The sequence below is a fragment of the Rhopilema esculentum genome, chromosome 20, assembly GCF_057945365.1.
Source record: "Rhopilema esculentum isolate cy_ngs chromosome 20, ASM5794536v1, whole genome shotgun sequence".
NCBI classification, from domain to species: domain Eukaryota; kingdom Metazoa; phylum Cnidaria; class Scyphozoa; order Rhizostomeae; family Rhizostomatidae; genus Rhopilema; species Rhopilema esculentum.
Window position 1 is genome coordinate 7,027,935 of NC_142834.1, and position 19,124 is coordinate 7,047,058.

A 19,124-nucleotide genomic window follows, 5' to 3' on the forward strand; every position below is an offset into this window, starting at 1 on the left:
CACAGCACTTAAAGACGCACAAACAAAGAGTGATCAACAGTTTAAACGAAGGATTTAATGCGCACCACAAACTGTGGAAAATAATTTAAAAAGCAAGATTCTCAGCTAAAGGCACGAAAACAAGCCAACAAATTTGTAAATAAATAGACATAATTTCAGTTTTACTATTTGGGGAAAATTTACATGCTAATGAGATAAATAATGAGACAAATAGAAAGAAAATAACGAGCCTGTCTTTTAATTCAAATAGCTTGAAATCTGACAAAGAATATCCCAGATAAAGCTGTTTTGTAAAGCCTAACAGTTGTTACAAAGATAACAATTGTGAAAACAACGTCTGTAATTTTGCTATCGACTGTAGTTACATCAGAAATGGAAAATATTGGAATGGTTTTCTTTGATACCCTTCATTCTCTCAAAAACAGGGTTTTCTGACTTTTGGAGCGATAGTTGACGTTTTCGGGGAGTGGCTGGCAAAAATATGTATTGAAAACCAAAAGTACAAAATTTCAGTTATAACATCTGACGGAAGAACAAATCGCAGTTACGTGATTACGAATACAAAATGACAAGTGCAAGTTTAGCGAAAATATATCAATACTTAGACAAATTTATAACTTCATTTTAAAGCAACAAGCAGATTGTTTAATTTTATAATGATTATTCTGCTTGCTTAAAGCATTTTTAGATAACTCTATCTGAATAATTTTAATTCTAGTTCAATTGCAACCTGACTTGTTTCGAATTTCTGGCCTAAGTTTAGTTTCACTCCTAAGAATAAGCTTAAGCAACAGCGGCATACAGCGCATCTCTAGCTGGCAAAGCATGGGTAGGAATGCAGTAGTGAAATCTAAGCGCTTGCTCCTTCAACTGGCACCTCAGGGCTCTTCTCGACGTCACTAGTTTTCTCAGCATCACTAGACTTTTCAGCACCCTCCACTCCTTCTTTGCTCTCTTCACCTTTTTCCGCTCCTTTGCTTTCTTCAGAAGCTTTATCCACTTCATTCCCAGCATCCTTTGGTGCCTCTGCTTCTCCTTCCGTTGGTTTTTCTTCCACCGGTGTTTCAGCAGTTGCCGCCACCGAATCGCCTTGCTCTTCTTTCAAGTATGCTTTTGCAAGATCTAAAATCTGGTGGTTTGCCAAGATATGTGAATAAGCCTCTTCAGTTTTCTCTTTCTGCAACTGGTTGATAGCATCCGCAACTATAGCCTTTGCCAAAGTGTCCACAGGCATTTTCGTCATGAAAAGCCCTAAAAATTGTAAAAAGGTGCCCAGCATGTGAAAATTTCTTTCTTTGGTCAGTGACATAAGAAACCCAAGACTTTTTGGAGTTCCTACTTAAAATTTTCAGTTAAATGGGCTTTTTTGTATTTCCGTAAAAAATTGTCGAATGCAAGATGTGTACAGTTCATTTCTTGATCTATGTTACTATCATTTTTTGTTTTACCCACTATGTTCAGCTCAAAATCTGAAGTCGTCGAAATCTATGACGACTTAAAATAGACCCCAAACAATTTAACAACGCAACAAAAATAGATGAATAACTAATAAGATACATCAATGTACAGTAGGTTCCCTGTCATTTTATATAGCCTACTTGTGCTAAAAAGAGTTTACAAATGCGGCATGAGCAAGAAATCGCAGACATAGTTTTGATACTTGCTTTTTATGATACTAAAGGTTTTTATATTCAAGCTTGAGGCTATTTCTGTGAGAATTGAAATCCATACTTATTGATATCTGCATGATACAGTGTCTAATCCGAATGCTAAAGTGTTTGGTTTATTTCTAGTGAAAGTGAGCCCCCTGAGGTTATAAGGTGATTCAGTTATGTTAAAAATATCTTCCATGAAATTTGGGTTTTCGTGATAAATAGTTTTGGAAACTCTGTTGCAAGTTGCTTCAAATTCCTTGTATGGATTGTATCCGTGTTGTCTTTGATCAGTAGTTGTTCAAAACTAGATGAAAAATCTTTATAGGCTATTCGCTTATTTACATATACTGATATGGTCATCAAATTATAATTTGTTGTCTATTGTTACGCCCAGCCATTCCACTTTGCCTTCCTATTTAACTATTTGCCTGTTTACATAAATGCTACATTTTTCAATATTGTTCGGTTTCGCTGAAATGATCATGAGTTTGCATCTGTCTCCATTGAGCTGCAGAGCATTGTCTATAAACCATTGGTTTATGATATTGATTTCATGTTCTAGTTTAGCTGATATGTCCTCCTTATCAGTACCTTCAATTCATATGTTATTATCATCAGCATAGTTGCATAGTTTGCTTTGATCTAGGTTTATTAATGAAAATGTTGAAAAAAGGGGACCAAGGACAGAACCTTGGGGAACACCCGTTTTTACTTATTTCCATTCGCTAAAATTTTTACCCGTTGAAATCTGCCATGGAGTATCTCAAGGACTTCTTGTATCGACTTGCAGCAAAGGAAATGAAGCATCATAAGAAGACACCATTTTAAATTCTCGTATTATATTTGCTCAAAGATAGCAGCAGGGCATATTTAACAAAATGTTGTGGTAGAGCGTAATTTTGTGTCAAGGAAATTTAATAATGTCAATGTCTTGAGACATTTCTTGAAGGATAGAGTTTCCACAAGAAATGCTATGCAGTTCAGTTCTATAGAAATAAAAGAAAATAAGACCTTTTCAATAACTCGAAAACATAAAATACTACCTCACTGCCTTATCCTTCAGCTTCTGATTATTGAATTATTTAACAATAAATCTTTTTTGCGATCAAATTGATGAACAAACTATGCAATGAGGGGAATCTTAAGCTCCTAAATATTAACCATTATGGAATAAAACACATTGCCCAAAAATTGCCTAAGGCTTAGTATGATTATGCTCTTAGCATTTCCACTTATACTTTCCCTGGAATGTTGGTAAGAAAACTGAAGTTAATCGTCATCCCTTTATGATCGGGAAATTCCTTCAGGAAAAAAGCAGGCAGTCACATACCTACAAATTTTTCCAACAAACGCTGATGCTGCTTCCTGTCAAGGATACCAGGGCGGAAAATAGTCAACAGAGGAAAAGCCATCTTCGAAAATTCTTCCTCGATCTAGAATTAAAGCATTTTAATTATTTTGATGGACTTTAAAAGGGCGTTGTTAAGAAGAGACAGACATGGTGAACGAAGCAGACAGATATGATCTGAATGTGCTGAAAAGTGGCAGTCATGACGTACAAGAGGCATCATTTTGTACTACAGGGACATAAGGCACAAGTTTCAGATTTAATGGGCACTTTTTACAAAAACGGGACAAAAATACGCTGCTGGAAAAAGGGGACACATGCCCTCCTGTCAGGGCCACCAAGAGCAACACTGATCCCAAGGACAGGCCCAGTTATCTGGCCCCTTCCTACCCAAAGCAATAAACCTAAAATGCGTTTAATATGGATTTACATATATATACAAATTATTTACTTATTTACTTGCTACTTATATTTATAAGATATTGTTAAACCTTCCCAATACAGATATGATTTGTTTTTCAAAAAGTTACCATGTTATTAAGAGTCAGATTTGAATAGAGACATTCTAGTTACCGACGGGCCTCTCTTTGCTTACAGGCCCAGGAGCAATTCCCCCTTTCTGTGGGCCTGCCTCCTACCCTATGCCACTGCATACAATGCATTGATAAAAACTGTCTCAGGCATATCAATAAATAAATCAAGTATAAATTGGTCGATAAAAGTTAAAAACGAAGGGAAAAATAAAATTCACAAATACATAGGTTCGTAAATTCACAAGACAGCAGGATATCATTTACCTGTCCTTTCACTTTCAAATAGAACACATAGCTTCTTGGATGAGCACCTGATGATGAAAGCAAGGAACAAAACCGAATGCCAGCCTTTTTAGCCATCTCAGCAAATTTCACATTATAACCATGGTCAATATGCTGGAAGTTTGCCTGTTGAAAGAAAACCAAAAAATCAATTTTTTCAACTTCACAGATTTTCATTCTAAATGCACCTAGATACAATAAAGATGCTGGGAAGAGACAACAAAATTCAAGCTGAAAGAATTGTTTGATGACTACTCACATTTCCACCAGCACTTGCTCTAGTGGTACCGAAACACGTAAAATAGGCATCAATTCCTTCAAAGTACTTCAAGGAGTTTTCTTCATTGGCTTCTTCAAGATCTGAAATAATAGACAATTTCTCAATCATCTCAATGCAAAACCTAACTTTTCTTATTGGAAGAATTCTTGAAAAAAGGTGGTCAGAGATTGATTTTCCCATAAGGCAACACAATAACATTACAGGCTTTATTGTTTGATGTGAGGGATCACTCAAGATCGTGTCAGCAGTTGCATTGAATCTCTTGCACAAAATGGTAAATTGTGAGGAATAAATGTTTTATCAACATTGCCAGTTAACTTTGGCAACTCTGTTAAGTGTGATTGACAATACAAAGCCAGAATATCAAAGCACAGAAAAAAATAAGCTGAATTAACCACATCTCACCAGAAAAATGCAATTTAATATAAAATCAACTGCAAATGTTTAGGAATAAAACAGGCACTTAGTAGTAGAACTATATTAGCCCTGGGAACAGTGTCTGGGCAGCTAAAGCACTTTTAATTGATTGCAGACCCTGAAATAAGCAAAAATTAGGTGCTTGGATAATCAAGCTCCTTCATTCAGTTAGATGCTTGATCAAGCTCCTATATTTTTTTGGTCTTTTGATCATATTCTCTTAAATGTATGCAATCAATACAGAAGTGAGGCAGGTGGAAAATGTCATTTGTGATCTGAACATCACTTGGGACTTGCAAAGCCCACAAAAACTTTAAAACCTATATATGACCCTCCTGATGTGCATAAAATTTATAAATGAAGCACATTCATATCTGGTATTAAATTTTTTGAGTGCATTACAGATCATCAGAACAATTTGTTTTCATTTAGTGTCAACTTACACCTAAGTATTACACCTGAACATTGGTTATCTTTACTTGGAGAGATAGCTCGTGCAAGAGAAATAATGCAAACGCTGGGCCACTTGTGTCGGCTATTTCTTATGGAAAGCCCTGCTCCAATTGCTAATTCAATTGTCATCAAAGATACAACAAATTTTACCCTACTTATTAGAATCTTATTTTATTCTAGCATAATCAAAGGTCCTGCCAAGACATTCTGTAAACTAAAGTGTTTCCTTGAGTAAAAAAAGATTTCATTTCTTTGAAATTTGATGCAACAGCTTCTAGTTTCATAAGCTGAAACAGGCACCCGAGGTATTAAGCCTTTTTTTAAAGGTTTCATGTACCTAGACCCACTATCATTGGCTTAAAATCTTTTGCACTGCTTTTTCTGAGACCAGGAGAGTGAGGATTTTCCAACATATCCCCCTTGAATTGAGGCTGCAGTTAAAAATTATAGATGCAAAGGAAGCCAGTTCAAGAATCATGGCAAAAGCAAATCACTAGCCATGTGGAATTTCTGTCTACTACTGGTGATGCCAAAATTCGAATGAACAGAAACCTTTTTTTTATCTTAGCTAGATAATACAATTGTAACAAGAAAATTATAAAAACAAAAAGATGTAAAACAAAACATCAAGGTAAGGAAATTTCTCCAAGGACTGCAGACCATATATGGATGGGTTGAGGATAAAAAGTTTTTGGGGGCAAAACAAGCAAAAGAATAAAAGCAAGAGCATTCACATAGAGTTTCGAACATTTTTGGAAGGCTTAAGACCCCCAAACCCTTTTCCACCATCCTAGAATCTCTTCACCATTTTCTTGTACAGGATTCATTGGATAGAAAATCTATTCTAAAAAAGGAACTTCAATTTATAGGCATAGTCCCTTTCATGTAGCAGGACTAATATCTTGGCCAAGCTTTGCAACATTTCAGCAGACCAAACATATGGCCTAACAAATGAATAATAAAGGACAGGTCTAAATAGTCTTATGTGTAGAGTATTGAATTTTTTGCAATAATTGAATTACCAACGATAATCTGTTTCAGATGACCAGATGATTCTTCTTTTTCCAGATCAATTTCAAAACATTTTGGCAACTCTTCTAATTTCTTCCTTCCCAAAAGAGTTATTTCCTTGAAATTCTGTTAAAAAGCAACATGTATAGGTATCATTATTCTTACTAAGTGCATCATTCATAATTGTATATTTAAGGTACACAAGTGTTAAAAAACATTGCAAAAGTGTGTACTGATGAGTCAAAATATTCCAAGTCTCGAAATAAGCTTCAGGGGCTTATTTTGCAAAATAGCATTATAGGGTTGGATTTTATGTGAGTGACTAGAATTATTCATGGGAGGGGGCGTATAAAAATTTAATGTGAGACATATAAAAACTGTCACTTTTTAAGGAAATGTTTGGGCTGGGACTGAATCAAAGAATTAGAGTCTGCAAATTTTCCTTCTCGTATAAAGCCATATAGATTCTAGCAAATTTTGATTCCTCTGCAATTTTTTTTCTAAATTGAAAAGCACAAAAAGTTCCCAGTCTGGAAATCAACATTGTCCCTATCATTTGGTGGATCCAGGATACTCCCACAGGATGAGACCATTGTACAATATTAGACATTATACAGATGAGTTCATGTACAATATCAGATAAATAGGATGACCAGTTGATGACTAGATGTGATACGAATTTGAATAAATCTAGTAGTGCTGCAGCAAAGAAGGTCGGCCGTTTGTCGTCGTTTTTTAAGTGCATTAGCACAATAAATGGTCTGTCTCTGTAATTATCAAAACAAGCTCTATGCTTTTTCTAGACACTCTTACGAAGACATTTATACTTTTTTTAGTTTTTTACTGATGACTTCATTATTGCGTAAAAAGTCCCATCCCTCAGAAAGTGGCCTAACTCTTTCTTTACGGACCGTAGAAAACTAATGTACCTTGGATTTTAGTAGTTCTCCCACGAGATAACGCCCTGTAGCGCCAGTGCCTCCCAACACAATTGCCTTAAACTGATTTGGAACGGTTGTTTGTTCTTCTTGGCCCTTAACATCGCTTGACGAAGCTGCCTCCGCCCCCTTTTCACCTGAACTTTCGGCCATCTTTACTTCGTTTCCAATCCAATCTATGGTTCTGCATCACCTGCGAAGGAGCTAATGATCGGTGCCACTAAGTAAAAGGGTGCTTCAAAGACAGTACTTCGCCATTGGGCACAAACCAATTAACGAGTTTTGAGAATATGAAAATTGCCCAATGAAGTCAAAAGGTAGTGTAATCTTGGTCCATCGAAGTTAGGCGAGCAGTGCAATTAAACTATCATTTCCGGTCCTACAGGAATCCTACCTACTTCAATACGTCAAAATACCTTACTTTTTGCTGAGCCTCAATATTCTGAACAAATGTAATTCTGAATCCAAAATTAATTTTTAAAGGATGTTTAAGTTAAAAGCATTTACTACAGTCTTTCTTCATCACAAAAACATTGTAGGAAAAGAAACATACTAACACAAAACGAACTTGATGATTTTCCCCCAACTTTTGCGTGGAAAGCCTTGCTATGATTCTTAAATATATTTTTAAGTTTACCAATTCGAGCCTCACTAGTCCTAGAAAATGTATTCTAATCTAATAAAAGAGGATTTACAGCAAACAAAGAAATTCGCCTGCATTCGGGAGAAGAGCGAAGGCGAAATGATCTCAATTTTCACTTCAATTGAGAGAACAACGAATTCATTGATCTTTCTTGTTTCTTTTTTATGTACTCGGAAATGAGCAACACGTGATGAGTGACCGAGATGTTTTCTGGGCTCTGCTGAAACGCATGAACGTAAACTACTGAAAAGTGACGTAAACTCGCCAAAAAGTGTCAGCAATTTTTAATCTGAAAAGGAGGTCAACCAGGTTACCCATAAAAGGATTAAATAAACAACCATCTTTGAAGCTTTGAAGGGAACATAAAATTTCAAAGCAGGGCTTGACATTAAAATTAGATCATTAGAAACTAGAAAGAGCTTCGGGTTAAGGGGAAATAATGAGCCTAAACTTGAACCAGGGAAGGATTGCGCTAAGAAATTGGGATGTGAAAGTAACATTTCAGAAATCCTAACCAAGCTTCAGAAACACGCAAGAAAAACTACCATTTTAACAACAAAATAATTAAATAGAAAAAATACAAATGTTTTGAGAGAATCCTATTCAATGCACCAACAAAGTTGCTAGTCAAAGGTAAATATATAAAAAACTATGTTCCGGCTATCCAAAAGTGTTACATTCTTACGAGAACCCCTCTTTATACAATGCTAAACAATCTATAATACGGAAACATCTAATATAAAACGTCCATGACTTGACAATCGATATAAAACACTACGCTTTCATGTAAGAGGCAGTTCTCGAAAACTGCCATTGTTAGCTCTACGAGGGCCAGTCACCAGCATTCGACTGCCGTTCCATAATGGCGAATGCGTCCCGAACTGTTGCTACCAGGGTCCAAAGTACTTGATCAAGCCTCTTGTCAAAAGAATGGGGTATTTGCATGACCCAATGGTGTTATGGGAGCACATCGGCATATATTGGTGGTCAATGGGATTTTCTACCAGTTTTTCTTAAAGCATCACAAAACCTGGTCTAAAGATGCTTATGCCAAGCTTGGTTCCAAAAGATAATCAGATATGGATATAAACAAGAGTCCGCGGCATGATTACAAAATAGCCAGACTCGACTACACAAGGAGTGAAATCAGTCGATCAAAGAACTTTAGACTGTATTAAACAATAGAATGAGAATCTCTACGGTGGGTATCTACCCAAAAATCAAGTGGGTGTCGCATCGATGGCATTATTACAAGGTGAAAGCGTAACAGAGCCAACAAGCGCCTATTCGAAGAACTTCCTCTTACATGAAATGCAGCAATAGAATCCTTCCTAGAATTAATTACGTAAAAGCGCTCGATTCTTAGTTGACAATTGAGATTAACTTAATACCATGTCCATTGAAACGTCTTGATATGCTAAATATGTCACAGAAAAGTTGGAAAATTGCTTCCTTTGCAAGGCATGTGGCTTGCCAACAGAACTAGCTATGTGTCGTCTGGCATCCCTTGGTTAAACAACCTTTACTACTAACTTCAAATTAAATTTCTTTTTATTGAACCACAATTTGGCTTCGCTGTCAACCTCTTTGTTGGATTTGATTCTACTACCAATTTTCAGTGCATAGCTACTTCCCTCCTTCAGCGGCTGTGTCGAGTGCAAGAATCCTAAACGCCCCTTCTGGGAAATTTCGAACAGTGTTACGTTGCCAGCGGTGATAACGTATTCAACCTTGTGTTTCAGACCTTTGATGGCTGGAAGGAACTTGAGAAGTGGTATCTTTGTCTTGAGGTCTTTACCAACTGAAATAACCATTGGTCTCCTACCACCACGAGATCCACGACCACCTCGTGAAAAACGCAAGGACCTTACACCAAATCGTTGGTTGCTGTAAGGGTTGCTGGAGCCACCAGTATAGTCGTAAGCTGAATACCCGCTGAATTGTCTGTTGGCACCACCTTGGAAACCACCCTGGAAACCACTATATGGCTGCTGGAAGCCTGAAGGAAACTGACCTTGTGGGTACTGGAAGCCACCAGACTGCTGTTGGTAAAAGCCGGACTGGAAGAACCCTGCATCTGTGGAGTCTTCGCCTTTGACGAGAGGCAAGGAGTCGGTTCCCACAGCGCTGGCTACTGCGGAAGTGGTTGGTTCATCATCAGCTTCTTTTTGCAGAGGTACGGCATCATCATCACCGGCATCATCACAGGTAGTGCATGTAATGCCAGTTGCAACAATGCAGTGTCTAGCAAAGAAGGAGGATCAGATAAGATGACATTGGCTTGCATATGGCACGGCCAAAGAAGGCATTTTTATTCAGAAAGGAAAATTTCAGCGACAGGTGCATTATTTTGCACTGTGGCCACATCATCCAAAAAAATTACCTTAATATCAAGAAATGAATGCGACAGAAGGCAAAATCTACCAATATCAAAAAGTTTTTAGACAACTATAAAATTTGAAAAATCACTTGTCAACGTTCATAACGTTCTTGAGACAAAATTTTCTGTATCTTTCACTATCTAAAACAAAAGTATTGAAGCCCAAAGAAAGAAGTAATTCATATGTACCCTTGGTTAGGTCTGAGGCCATATGGACATCCACATTCGAATCCTCCTTGGGTGTTTTTGCAGCTGTACTGGCATGGGTTTTGTGAACCGCACTCATCAACATCTGAATGAAAAAGTAGAAGCGTTTAAATGTTAATTAAAAAGATCGTATGAAAGTACGAGGGAATATTATGACTACATTATAGACATTTTTCTGAACACACGTTTACGCGATCGTAGGAAACGATGAACACGCAAATATGCGTACACGTCTATCAAACACAGCAGGAATTACCGGTTTTCGTGTAACTTCACGTACAACTACAAATGCGGATATTTACCTCTGCATACTCCGTTTTGGTAGTTAAATCCAGAGCCGCAAGAGCAAGAGTAAGTACCAAGAGCATTCTGGCAGTTGCTGCCACTTCCACAGGCACCAGTCTCGCATTCATTAACATCTGCAACGCAAAAGGACAATCAAAGTTACTCTGAATGATTCATAAAGTAATCATGGAAGGTCTTAACTTAATATTTTGAAGCAGGGTTCTCTGTTGCCTGATGTTCTGATACCCTTCATTTTCATGCATTTTAAGCCTTATAATACGCACTTAAACCGACGTTGGATATCAAGAGCTCGTTTTCAATAGATCTCTTGCAGATGAAACCTTTGATATAACCTCAACGCAGATATACTTTTAGTGCTTCTAAAACAATTTTCTTTGAAGCCATTTCCTACCTCCGCGTAAACATTTAATACTAGCGGCATTTGATACTATAGACTTTTTTAAACCATACATCAAGAAAGCATCAAAAGAGTAACGAGAAAGTGACGTACCAACACACTGGTTGTAGAAGTAGTGTCGTGAGTATCCTTTTGGACAGTTGCATCTGTAAGAGCCTTCCGTGTTTTCACAACCATACTGGCACTGAGTGTTACCATAGCATTCATCGATGTCTGTTGAAAAAAAATCCAGGATCAAAAATGACAACAATGAAAATAACAATTTCCGTAACAGAAAAAAGACCAATACAACAAATAGGCTATGAAAGGAAATGCTAGTCGCTAGTTAATGGTAAAAGTTCTCATTAGTCCTATGGCAATTCTGCTACTTCGATTTTAATTGAATTCAAGTTTCAAAAGAAGGACGTCGACTGAAACCTGTTTGGCTTTAGACAGAGAATGACCTGACTGTGAGATAATAAAAGCAAGAAAATAATAATGTTGGGGTCACTTTTGTGAGCTTTTTTAGAAAACAAAAGAAAAAGAAATGCTAAGTATTGGAAAACCCAAGTCATGAGAACCTACCAACGCACTGCTTCTTCTCTTTGTCAAAGATGTATCCCATCTGACATCTACAAGTGTAGCCTCCTGGGGTGTTGATGCACTGGTGACCGTAACCACAGATGTATTGGTTGTACAGACATTCGTCAGTATCTATGAGAATTGATAACAGAAAAAATCAATGATTGGAGACGTATTTGACTAGTCATAAACTGAAGAGTTCCTTAAGTGTACTGATAGATAACTGAATAACGGAGGAACTAAGTAACCTAAAGTAACCAAAAGTAACCAAAAGTAACCAAATGTAACTCAAATTTCACATGTGTTAGAGTGTTTATCGAAATGCATAGGTATTAGACGACAGATAGAAAGAAGAGTGCCAACAGAAATGAGATATTGATCAAAAGCTAGCAGGGCGCTATCATCGATAATAACACGGCAAAACAAATTTAAGCATAGGCATTGCGGTTTTGAAGTACTATTCGGAGAATAGGCACCTGAATGGTTCAGTACATAATCATTATTGTCACTATGAGGCAGATATTGTAAAAATTGTTTTGCTTGGATTGACGTACCGACACAAGAAGCACCCATCTTGTGATAGCCATCAGGGCAAGCACATCTGAATGAACCAACAGTGTTGACGCATTTGTGATCGCAGTTGTGTGCATTTGATTTGCATTCATCAATGTCTAATTGAAAAACAAGAGAGTAAGTGATAGTTCGAAGAGAAGCTAAGTTTATCTTTAGAGTATCATGTTTGACAAGAAGTAACGCATAATTGCTTTTGGACTTGCAAGTATTTCTGTAAAGAAATTAACGGTTCGCCATTAAACAATTTTGCATGCAAGGGACTACACATCAAAACGTCCAATACCGGTCTATTCTGAATCGCTTTGTAAAACAGATCTTTCTCTCATTCCACATCAATTTTCCTTGTGTAAAACAAAACAGCTTCACTGCCTCGAGAAACCATTAAATATTCTTTGGTTATTTTGTTAGGTGAATCGATGTCAAGCACTTACCGACGCATTTCTTTGCCTTTAGATCAAATTTGAAGCCTTGTTGACATTTGCATTCGTATCCGCCCATGGTGTTGGTGCAACCGAGTTCGCATGGGTTGTTCTTGCATTCATCGATATCTAAAAAGGAAGGGGGTATAAATTAAGCAAGGAGGAAAAAAGTTAAAACGAAAAATGTCTATAGTTCTGGCCTGTCTCACAAGTTTCAGGGACATTGGATCTCATGGTTGTTCAGTTCAATAATCTCCTTACATTATCTGGATAACTGTCTTAGGTATCACTTCCAGCGGTATAAAAATTCTTGCCTTTTACGAAGGAAGGTCAAAATTCATTTATTTTTTCAATTCATTTTTCCTTTACCTTTGTATTTTTCATCACTCTCTGCATTCTTACTTTCCAACATTCATCAATTGTATCCTCTCCTTTATTTCTATCTTTTAAATATAATCTTATTCTTCGTGTGGAAAATTTTCTTCCACTCATGGTTGCCTCAGTCGCTAATGTCATTCTTCCCCCTTTACACAACCATCTTCCTAAAGCAAAGGCACTAATTCTACAGAAACATGAACACAAGCTACCTGTGCACTTCTTTCCATTCATTGACAGTTTGAATCCAGGGTTGCACATGCACATGTAGGTATCGTCTGTGTCCATACATTTTCCATTTTCACATACACCAGCAATCATATCACATTCGTTGACAGCTGCAAACAAACAAAAAGTTTAGTCTAACGAAAATTCACTTGTTCTCCCAGCTTTATACTTCAGAATGGTTGCTGAATTGACCTCAGCTTAGAAACTGATCTAAGAGAATAAGCTAGCAAACGAATCCAAACTACCTTTGAATATTCACAATGGATCAGTTTACAGAAATATCAAAATTGTAACTTTTCTAACCGATATCAGGTGTTTGTTACTATTTGCTTTCAAAACTGCTATAGTGGTAGCCAACAATTAATAAAGTTAGATAACAAGAGCAAATGCTGTATTAATCTGTGTACTAAAGTAATTTAAGTATCTTACTGTGGCCGTCTTTGCTGCACAGAAGGTTGTATTTGACTGCAAAACAAAAAAGAAAAAGAATTAACAATTGAGCAGGACAATAAAAATAGAAAAAATTAGTGCACAAAGATGTGTCATGATACAAGTTGTAAGTTGCAAAGGTTGGTATTTATCTTTAAGTACATGTTAAGATCTAAATTGTCATTTCAAAGCTTGAATTTTAAAATTAATTCATAGTAAGCAAATAACAACGATAATATACCATTATCTACATCAATTTTCCTCAAGTATCAGCAATAACCGTCAAAAATGAAATAATCTGACAGTGTAACAGCATTATTCATGTTCTGTTTTGTTGTTAATTCAGCCATTTTTAAGTCACGTAATAGGCGGTATTCTTCATATATAATAGCCTATATCAAGCATAAGATTCAACAAGACTCACTTGATCCTTGCAGGGGACAAGGGGTACAGGAAGGACCCCAAGCTAAAGCGCCCATACAGCAGCATTCTCCTTCAGATACCTTCATCATCTTCTTTGTGGCAGCTTGGCAGACGCCTTCGATTACTTTGGCAAAGCACAATCCTCTACGCATATCTGGAGAATACAAAACAGACATGTCAAAGACTTTCTCTTAAAATGCTAAATATTTTATTCTAAAATGATGTGCTAATCACAGCCAAATTTTGATTTAATTCAAAAGCTATCAACATATTAATTTCTTGTATGTATATTCTGCTACAACTGAATAGGTTTAGCATAGAAAGGCAAATTCTATTACCTTGACACAATTTGCCATTTTTGCTTCGCATGTACGGTGGAGTACACTGACATCTGTAGCCTCCATCAAAGTTCTGGCAAGTTCCAAATGGCTTGCAAAGTTTCTTGTTCTCAGCACATTCATTGATATCTGCAAAGCAACAACAATTAAGAATAGAAACGAGGAAAAGACATATGAATAAAGTCGTAGTCTCTTTAACATTTGATACTTTATCTTTGAACCAATTGCTTAAAAAAACAAGGCTTCGCTAGTAGCACCAACAAAAATTCAAAAAATTGAAATCGAACCAGAAAGCTAGGTTTGCCTCCGTCTTGAAAACAATCTGGGTAGTAGAAATGTTCCTGCTTACTTCGTTATTTACTGACTTTTAAACACCGTATTCTTAATATATTATCGATCATTTCAAAACTAAAGGCAGGATTTTCAGAAACATGGCTTTAAAAATTTTTGTGTTACATGATTAAAAAGTGGCTCTAGAAAAGCGAACATTTTAACAAATACTTTCCGAATTTTTTTATGATGAATTTGATTCGGTTGAAGAAACAATGTAATCATCAACTATTGTCAACATGAAATATGCGAAAAAAATTGAACAGGAATTCTTACCAACACATTTTCCTCCGATTTGTCTGTAACCTTCTCCGCAAAGACAAATAAAGCCACCGAGGATGTTTTTGCAAAGTTGCTTGCACGTGTTCTTGGATGTTTTGCATTCATCAATATCTGATTGTAAATAGCAAAGACATTAGAGCATCTTTGAGAAATCATAGATTGAATTGAAGCTATGATGATGTCCAAGATAGATCCGCGAGGGAAGCATTTATCTTGTGATGGGTCAATTCAAAATGGCATATTATCATAGCAAATATGATTACATTTACCCCGCATTGGGGGTGGAGCAAAAACTCAATACAAACATTATTTCAACATTTATAACTCTAACTATTTGACTTCAATTATGAATTCAGTTTTTGAAAAGAAATGTATCGCAATACGCCAAACAGAATATGTCATGATGGATATAGACGTAATTTACCCCTGAAAAAAAGAAGGAAAATAAACGCAAAGCTCCCTGTGACACAATGTTGACAGCAAGCAATATAAAAAAGACGGGATGGGCAGAAAAATCATTAGCTTGAGCAAATGAACCAAGAAAAACGTCCGGACTTCGTATTCTTTTACCTTCACACATTCTTCCATCGGCAGCAACCTTGAAACCACGTGGACACATACATCGGTATGATCCGGGGATGTTTGAGCATCTGTGAGCGCAAAGGTCGTTCTCTAGGTTGCATTCGTTAATATCTGTATTGAAAAAGACAGAAATTGATTGCTTGATTCACAGATTAAAAATAAGGGCGTGTCTCTGTTATATTCTACTGTAATACAGTATAGTAAAACCTTAAATGAAGGATACCTTAAAGCGGTAGCCTAAAAACAACAAAGGTAGGATTTTGCCTCAGAATTTCCTCTTCGTAACCAAAGCCTTGTAGAAAAGACCATCATATAATGAAGACCCCCCAACAACGGGTTATCTTTGGCTCGACTGGGACACATTATATATTAATAGGTTTAATTGTATGTGGGTGCCGTTACATGGGATTTCTAGAATATGAATACCAAGAAATCAAGCATGATTTATAACTTGCAGAGCATTTGAACAAAATCGTGCCGGAGACTTCTTTGGTATTTGATATGATCTGATAGACAAATATCACACATGATTTACATAATTTATCATTAGAGAGACGATTAAACTTACCAACGCAAGACGGACTGTCATCTGCACGCTCGTACCCTGCGTTGCATTTGCATGAATACGATCCAACAGTGTTTGTACAGTTGCCGTTACCACAGACGTTGTTCAACTCCACGCATTCATCAATATCTTTAAAAGTACATTGAAAACGATATTATAAGCGACAAGAAAAGCTAGACAAAAACACAATCATACAGGGACAACAGTGATGAGTAAATATTCTAGCAAATGTAAAAAATAGTATTCTTACCAACGCAAACGCAATAAGAAATATTAAGGCCACCTTTCAAGCGCAAACGTCAACGCTAATACAATAAGAAATATTAAGGCCCTTTTCCAACGCAAAAGCAATAAGAAATATTAAAGCCTCCTTACCAACGCAGACATTAGGATCAGCTGACTTCTTGTAGCCTTTACTGCAATCACACCTGTAGCTTCCATCGGTATTGACACATTTGCCATTCTTGCACTCACCGTAATTGAGCAAGCATTCGTTGATATCTGGAGAAACATATATATCGCCTTATATGAATCTTCCTTGCAATCAAAGATATACAAAACCATCACATTCAAGATTAAGCAAGCGGAAGGAGAAGAAAAGATAGAAAGAGGCGAGACAGAGCCTTGATTATGCATAACTTAGCTGAGAGTAAGTTTTCAGCTTCAATTTCAAATGTACTTTGCTCAATAAATCAATAATAAAAATGCATTAAATCTACAATTAAATTCATTAACGGTGACTCACCACTCAGATCTTTATTGTATCCAATACCATTGGGGCAATAGCGGGTGAACTCCTTAGTTCCCTCTTTTGGACAGAGATCACAAGGATCACCCCATCCAGCATTCATACTGCAGCAGCAAGTGGACTTTGTCACTTGGAAGGCGGTGGCTTTTGCACATCTGTTTCCTTCAACTTTGGCAAAACATACTCCCTTACGGACATCTAGAATAACAAAAAACTTGTATCAATTGGTTAGCAGTGAATGATTATACTTGAGGCAGTAACTTACAGTGCCTGCTTCGCCATTAAACACTGGTGACAAATTCTGCTCTGTGCATATTAGTTAAACTTAAATGAGTTTGAAGTGGCATCAGAGGTACCTACCTACACAGGAACGGCCTTGGTTGCCAAGTCTAAATCCAGCATTGTTGCAAAGGCACCTAAAGCTTCCTTCGGTGTTAATACATGTGCCTCCAATTTCGCACAACTCTGGGTCTTGAGTACATTCGTTGATATCAATGCATTTGTCTTTGATTCTCTCGTAGCCCTCGTTACATTTGCAGGTGGCGCTACCAAATGTGTTTGTGCACGTTCCTTTCTTGCAAAAGTCAGCTACTTCAAGACACTCATCAAGATCTGCAATGAATTAATAAGAATAGTACATAAATTGTTAATTGAAACTAGCCAATGATTGAGGCACATGTGCACATTGATTGTCTCTGGATGACATGGCCGTCGCTCGTTCTTGTACATGTGTCGCCCCTGTGGCATGGCAGATGACCCTGTTTCCTCTCAACACTGAGGGCAGACAGCGAGCCTCACTATATTCAAAACATAAATCAGGTTAGGCGCCAGGGTGGCCAAGGTACCTTGAAACAAACAAATTTGACTTGGCCAATGTAATATCGTACTTGAATGAATCTATATTGAATGAAAAGTCCCAAGAAGTAAAAGCAAAAGATGGCCAACAAAAATTGAGACATGTGTCAGAACGATAAGCATAACGAGAATCCTCTTCGATAATGCTGCAAACTGCTCGAGGCATTCTAGTCGGTTCTCAAAATAAAACCCCAGATCAAGTGGGGAAGTCTGCAATTCTTGAAAAAGCTGGTATACCTCTACCTAACAATTGCTTTGGAAAATGCTTTTAGAGTGGCACTTTAAGCCCCGACAAGTGCTACACGAGATATCAAAAACAGCACTTACCCCGGCAATTTTGTTTATTACCAGTTGGCACAAAACCAGCGTCACATTCACATTCAAAGCTCCCTCTTGTGTTCTTACATTTGCCATTTTGACATATTCCAGGTGCCTCGATACATTCGTCGATATCTGAAAAATGTACACTTGGCAGAATGAACATGAGTAGTGTTTTGTATATTACTCTGAACATTTCTATAGGTATTGACGATCCAGAATTTCAGCTGCAGGTAACAACAGTTTACTAAAAAAATTTCGAAAGGGTCCGGAAATTCAATGTACAGTTAGTTACATATCATTTATGAAAGAAAAGTATATATTTCACGTATGAAATTCACGCTGCAACTGCCCAACGTTTTCAAAACTGAAACCCCCGTGTGAGTGTGTATACGTACAGTCTTACGTCTTGCTGCTACATTCTTGAAGGGGGGGGGGGGGTAATTATGTCATCTTGTGTCAGGCAAAAGAACATTTGAATAATAATCACTCTTTGTTATCATAGGTAGAGAGTTTATCACAATGGAACTTCTATGCAGAATTACAAACCGTCACATTGGCCAAAGGTATCTCTCCGGAATCCTTCGTTACAGATGCATTCGTATGAACCAAGAAGATTTTTACATTTTCCGGCCCCACAAATGTTAGGAATTGAACATTCATCGGCATCTAAAAAAGACGGGGGTTTGAAATCATTAGAACAATGGTCAATCAGCAAGGGGCATACCCACAACTAAGAACAATGCTCGTTTTGGCAATACTACTCGCACAGAAATGGAAACATAAAATCAAATTTCCCCTTTAAAATTTATCAATCAGTTTGTGAAATCGCAAGTAGATGAACACCTTAAACGATGTATCAGAGCTTCATATCAAAAGGCCAAAAGGTATCAGCTCGAATGGCCCGAGGGCGTCAGATACTACTCTTGCTTGAACATTGAACAGAGGCTAGTGAAAACTATGTATGTTATACAAAAAAAGGGAAGTTTATACCATTTATTAGCCCTACCTTCACAAGATTTCATGTCCATGGTGAGAGCATATCCACTCTTACACTTGCATTGAAAGCTGCCGATTGTGTTGGTACAAACACCATTTTCGCAGATTCCTGGCTTTGCACATTCATTAACATCTGTGGAATCAGAAAAATGATTTAAAATTAGCAATAAATAACAATTAATTAATTATACGAAATTGTTTTGATAAAAAGGAAATGCCAAGCACTGTTTAAAAAACTGTGGCTACAAT

General features: G+C 37.0%; 2 protein-coding genes across 3 annotated transcripts in view; both read right to left on the reverse strand.

The window, feature by feature from the left end:
• Positions 1-40: 40 nt before the first annotated feature.
• On the reverse strand, positions 41-7,957 carry LOC135687373 (protein HTATIP2). Its single transcript, XM_065203916.2, has 6 exons — positions 6,909-7,957; positions 5,991-6,105; positions 4,078-4,178; positions 3,801-3,944; positions 2,986-3,088; positions 41-1,251 (listed from the first exon to the last, which is right to left on the reverse strand). Exons 1-6 carry the CDS (start codon positions 7,068-7,070, stop codon positions 851-853), a joined length of 1,026 nt encoding a protein of 341 aa, XP_065059988.2. The 5' UTR covers positions 7,071-7,957; the 3' UTR covers positions 41-850.
• Positions 7,958-8,107: 150 nt separating this feature from the next.
• The window catches only part of LOC135687370 (fibrillin-2), a 52,763-nt gene continuing 41,746 nt past the window's right edge, over positions 8,108-19,124 (reverse strand). For both annotated transcript variants that reach the window (XM_089114629.1, XM_065203912.2), the window contains 20 exons: positions 18,886-19,008; positions 18,426-18,545; positions 17,886-18,011; positions 17,064-17,315; positions 16,701-16,901; positions 16,331-16,456; positions 15,959-16,084; positions 15,379-15,501; positions 14,803-14,919; positions 14,197-14,325; positions 13,860-14,012; positions 13,436-13,471; positions 12,991-13,116; positions 12,416-12,532; positions 11,966-12,082; positions 11,415-11,543; positions 10,944-11,063; positions 10,450-10,566; positions 10,130-10,232; positions 8,108-9,804 (listed from right to left, as the gene is read on the reverse strand). In XM_089114629.1, coding sequence (XP_088970755.1) covers positions 9,072-9,804; positions 10,130-10,232; positions 10,450-10,566; positions 10,944-11,063; positions 11,415-11,543; positions 11,966-12,082; positions 12,416-12,532; positions 12,991-13,116; positions 13,436-13,471; positions 13,860-14,012; positions 14,197-14,325; positions 14,803-14,919; positions 15,379-15,501; positions 15,959-16,084; positions 16,331-16,456; positions 16,701-16,901; positions 17,064-17,315; positions 17,886-18,011; positions 18,426-18,545; positions 18,886-19,008 — 3,194 coding nt within the window. In that variant the 3' untranslated portion in view covers positions 8,108-9,071. The remainder of the gene's footprint in view (positions 9,805-10,129; positions 10,233-10,449; positions 10,567-10,943; positions 11,064-11,414; positions 11,544-11,965; positions 12,083-12,415; positions 12,533-12,990; positions 13,117-13,435; positions 13,472-13,859; positions 14,013-14,196; positions 14,326-14,802; positions 14,920-15,378; positions 15,502-15,958; positions 16,085-16,330; positions 16,457-16,700; positions 16,902-17,063; positions 17,316-17,885; positions 18,012-18,425; positions 18,546-18,885; positions 19,009-19,124) is intronic.

Coding starts and splice junctions, on each gene's coding strand:
- LOC135687373 (XM_065203916.2), bottom strand. CDS start 7,070: ATGGCCGAAAGTTCAGGTGAAAAGGGGGCGGAGGCAGCTTCGTCAAGC. Junction 4,179..5,990: donor TCTGAAACAGATTATCGTTG/GTAATTCAATTA, acceptor CTATTATTTCAG/ATCTTGAAGAAGCCAATGAA. Junction 3,945..4,077: donor GAGCAAGTGCTGGTGGAAAT/GTGAGTAGTCAT, acceptor TTCTTTCAACAG/GCAAACTTCCAGCATATTGA.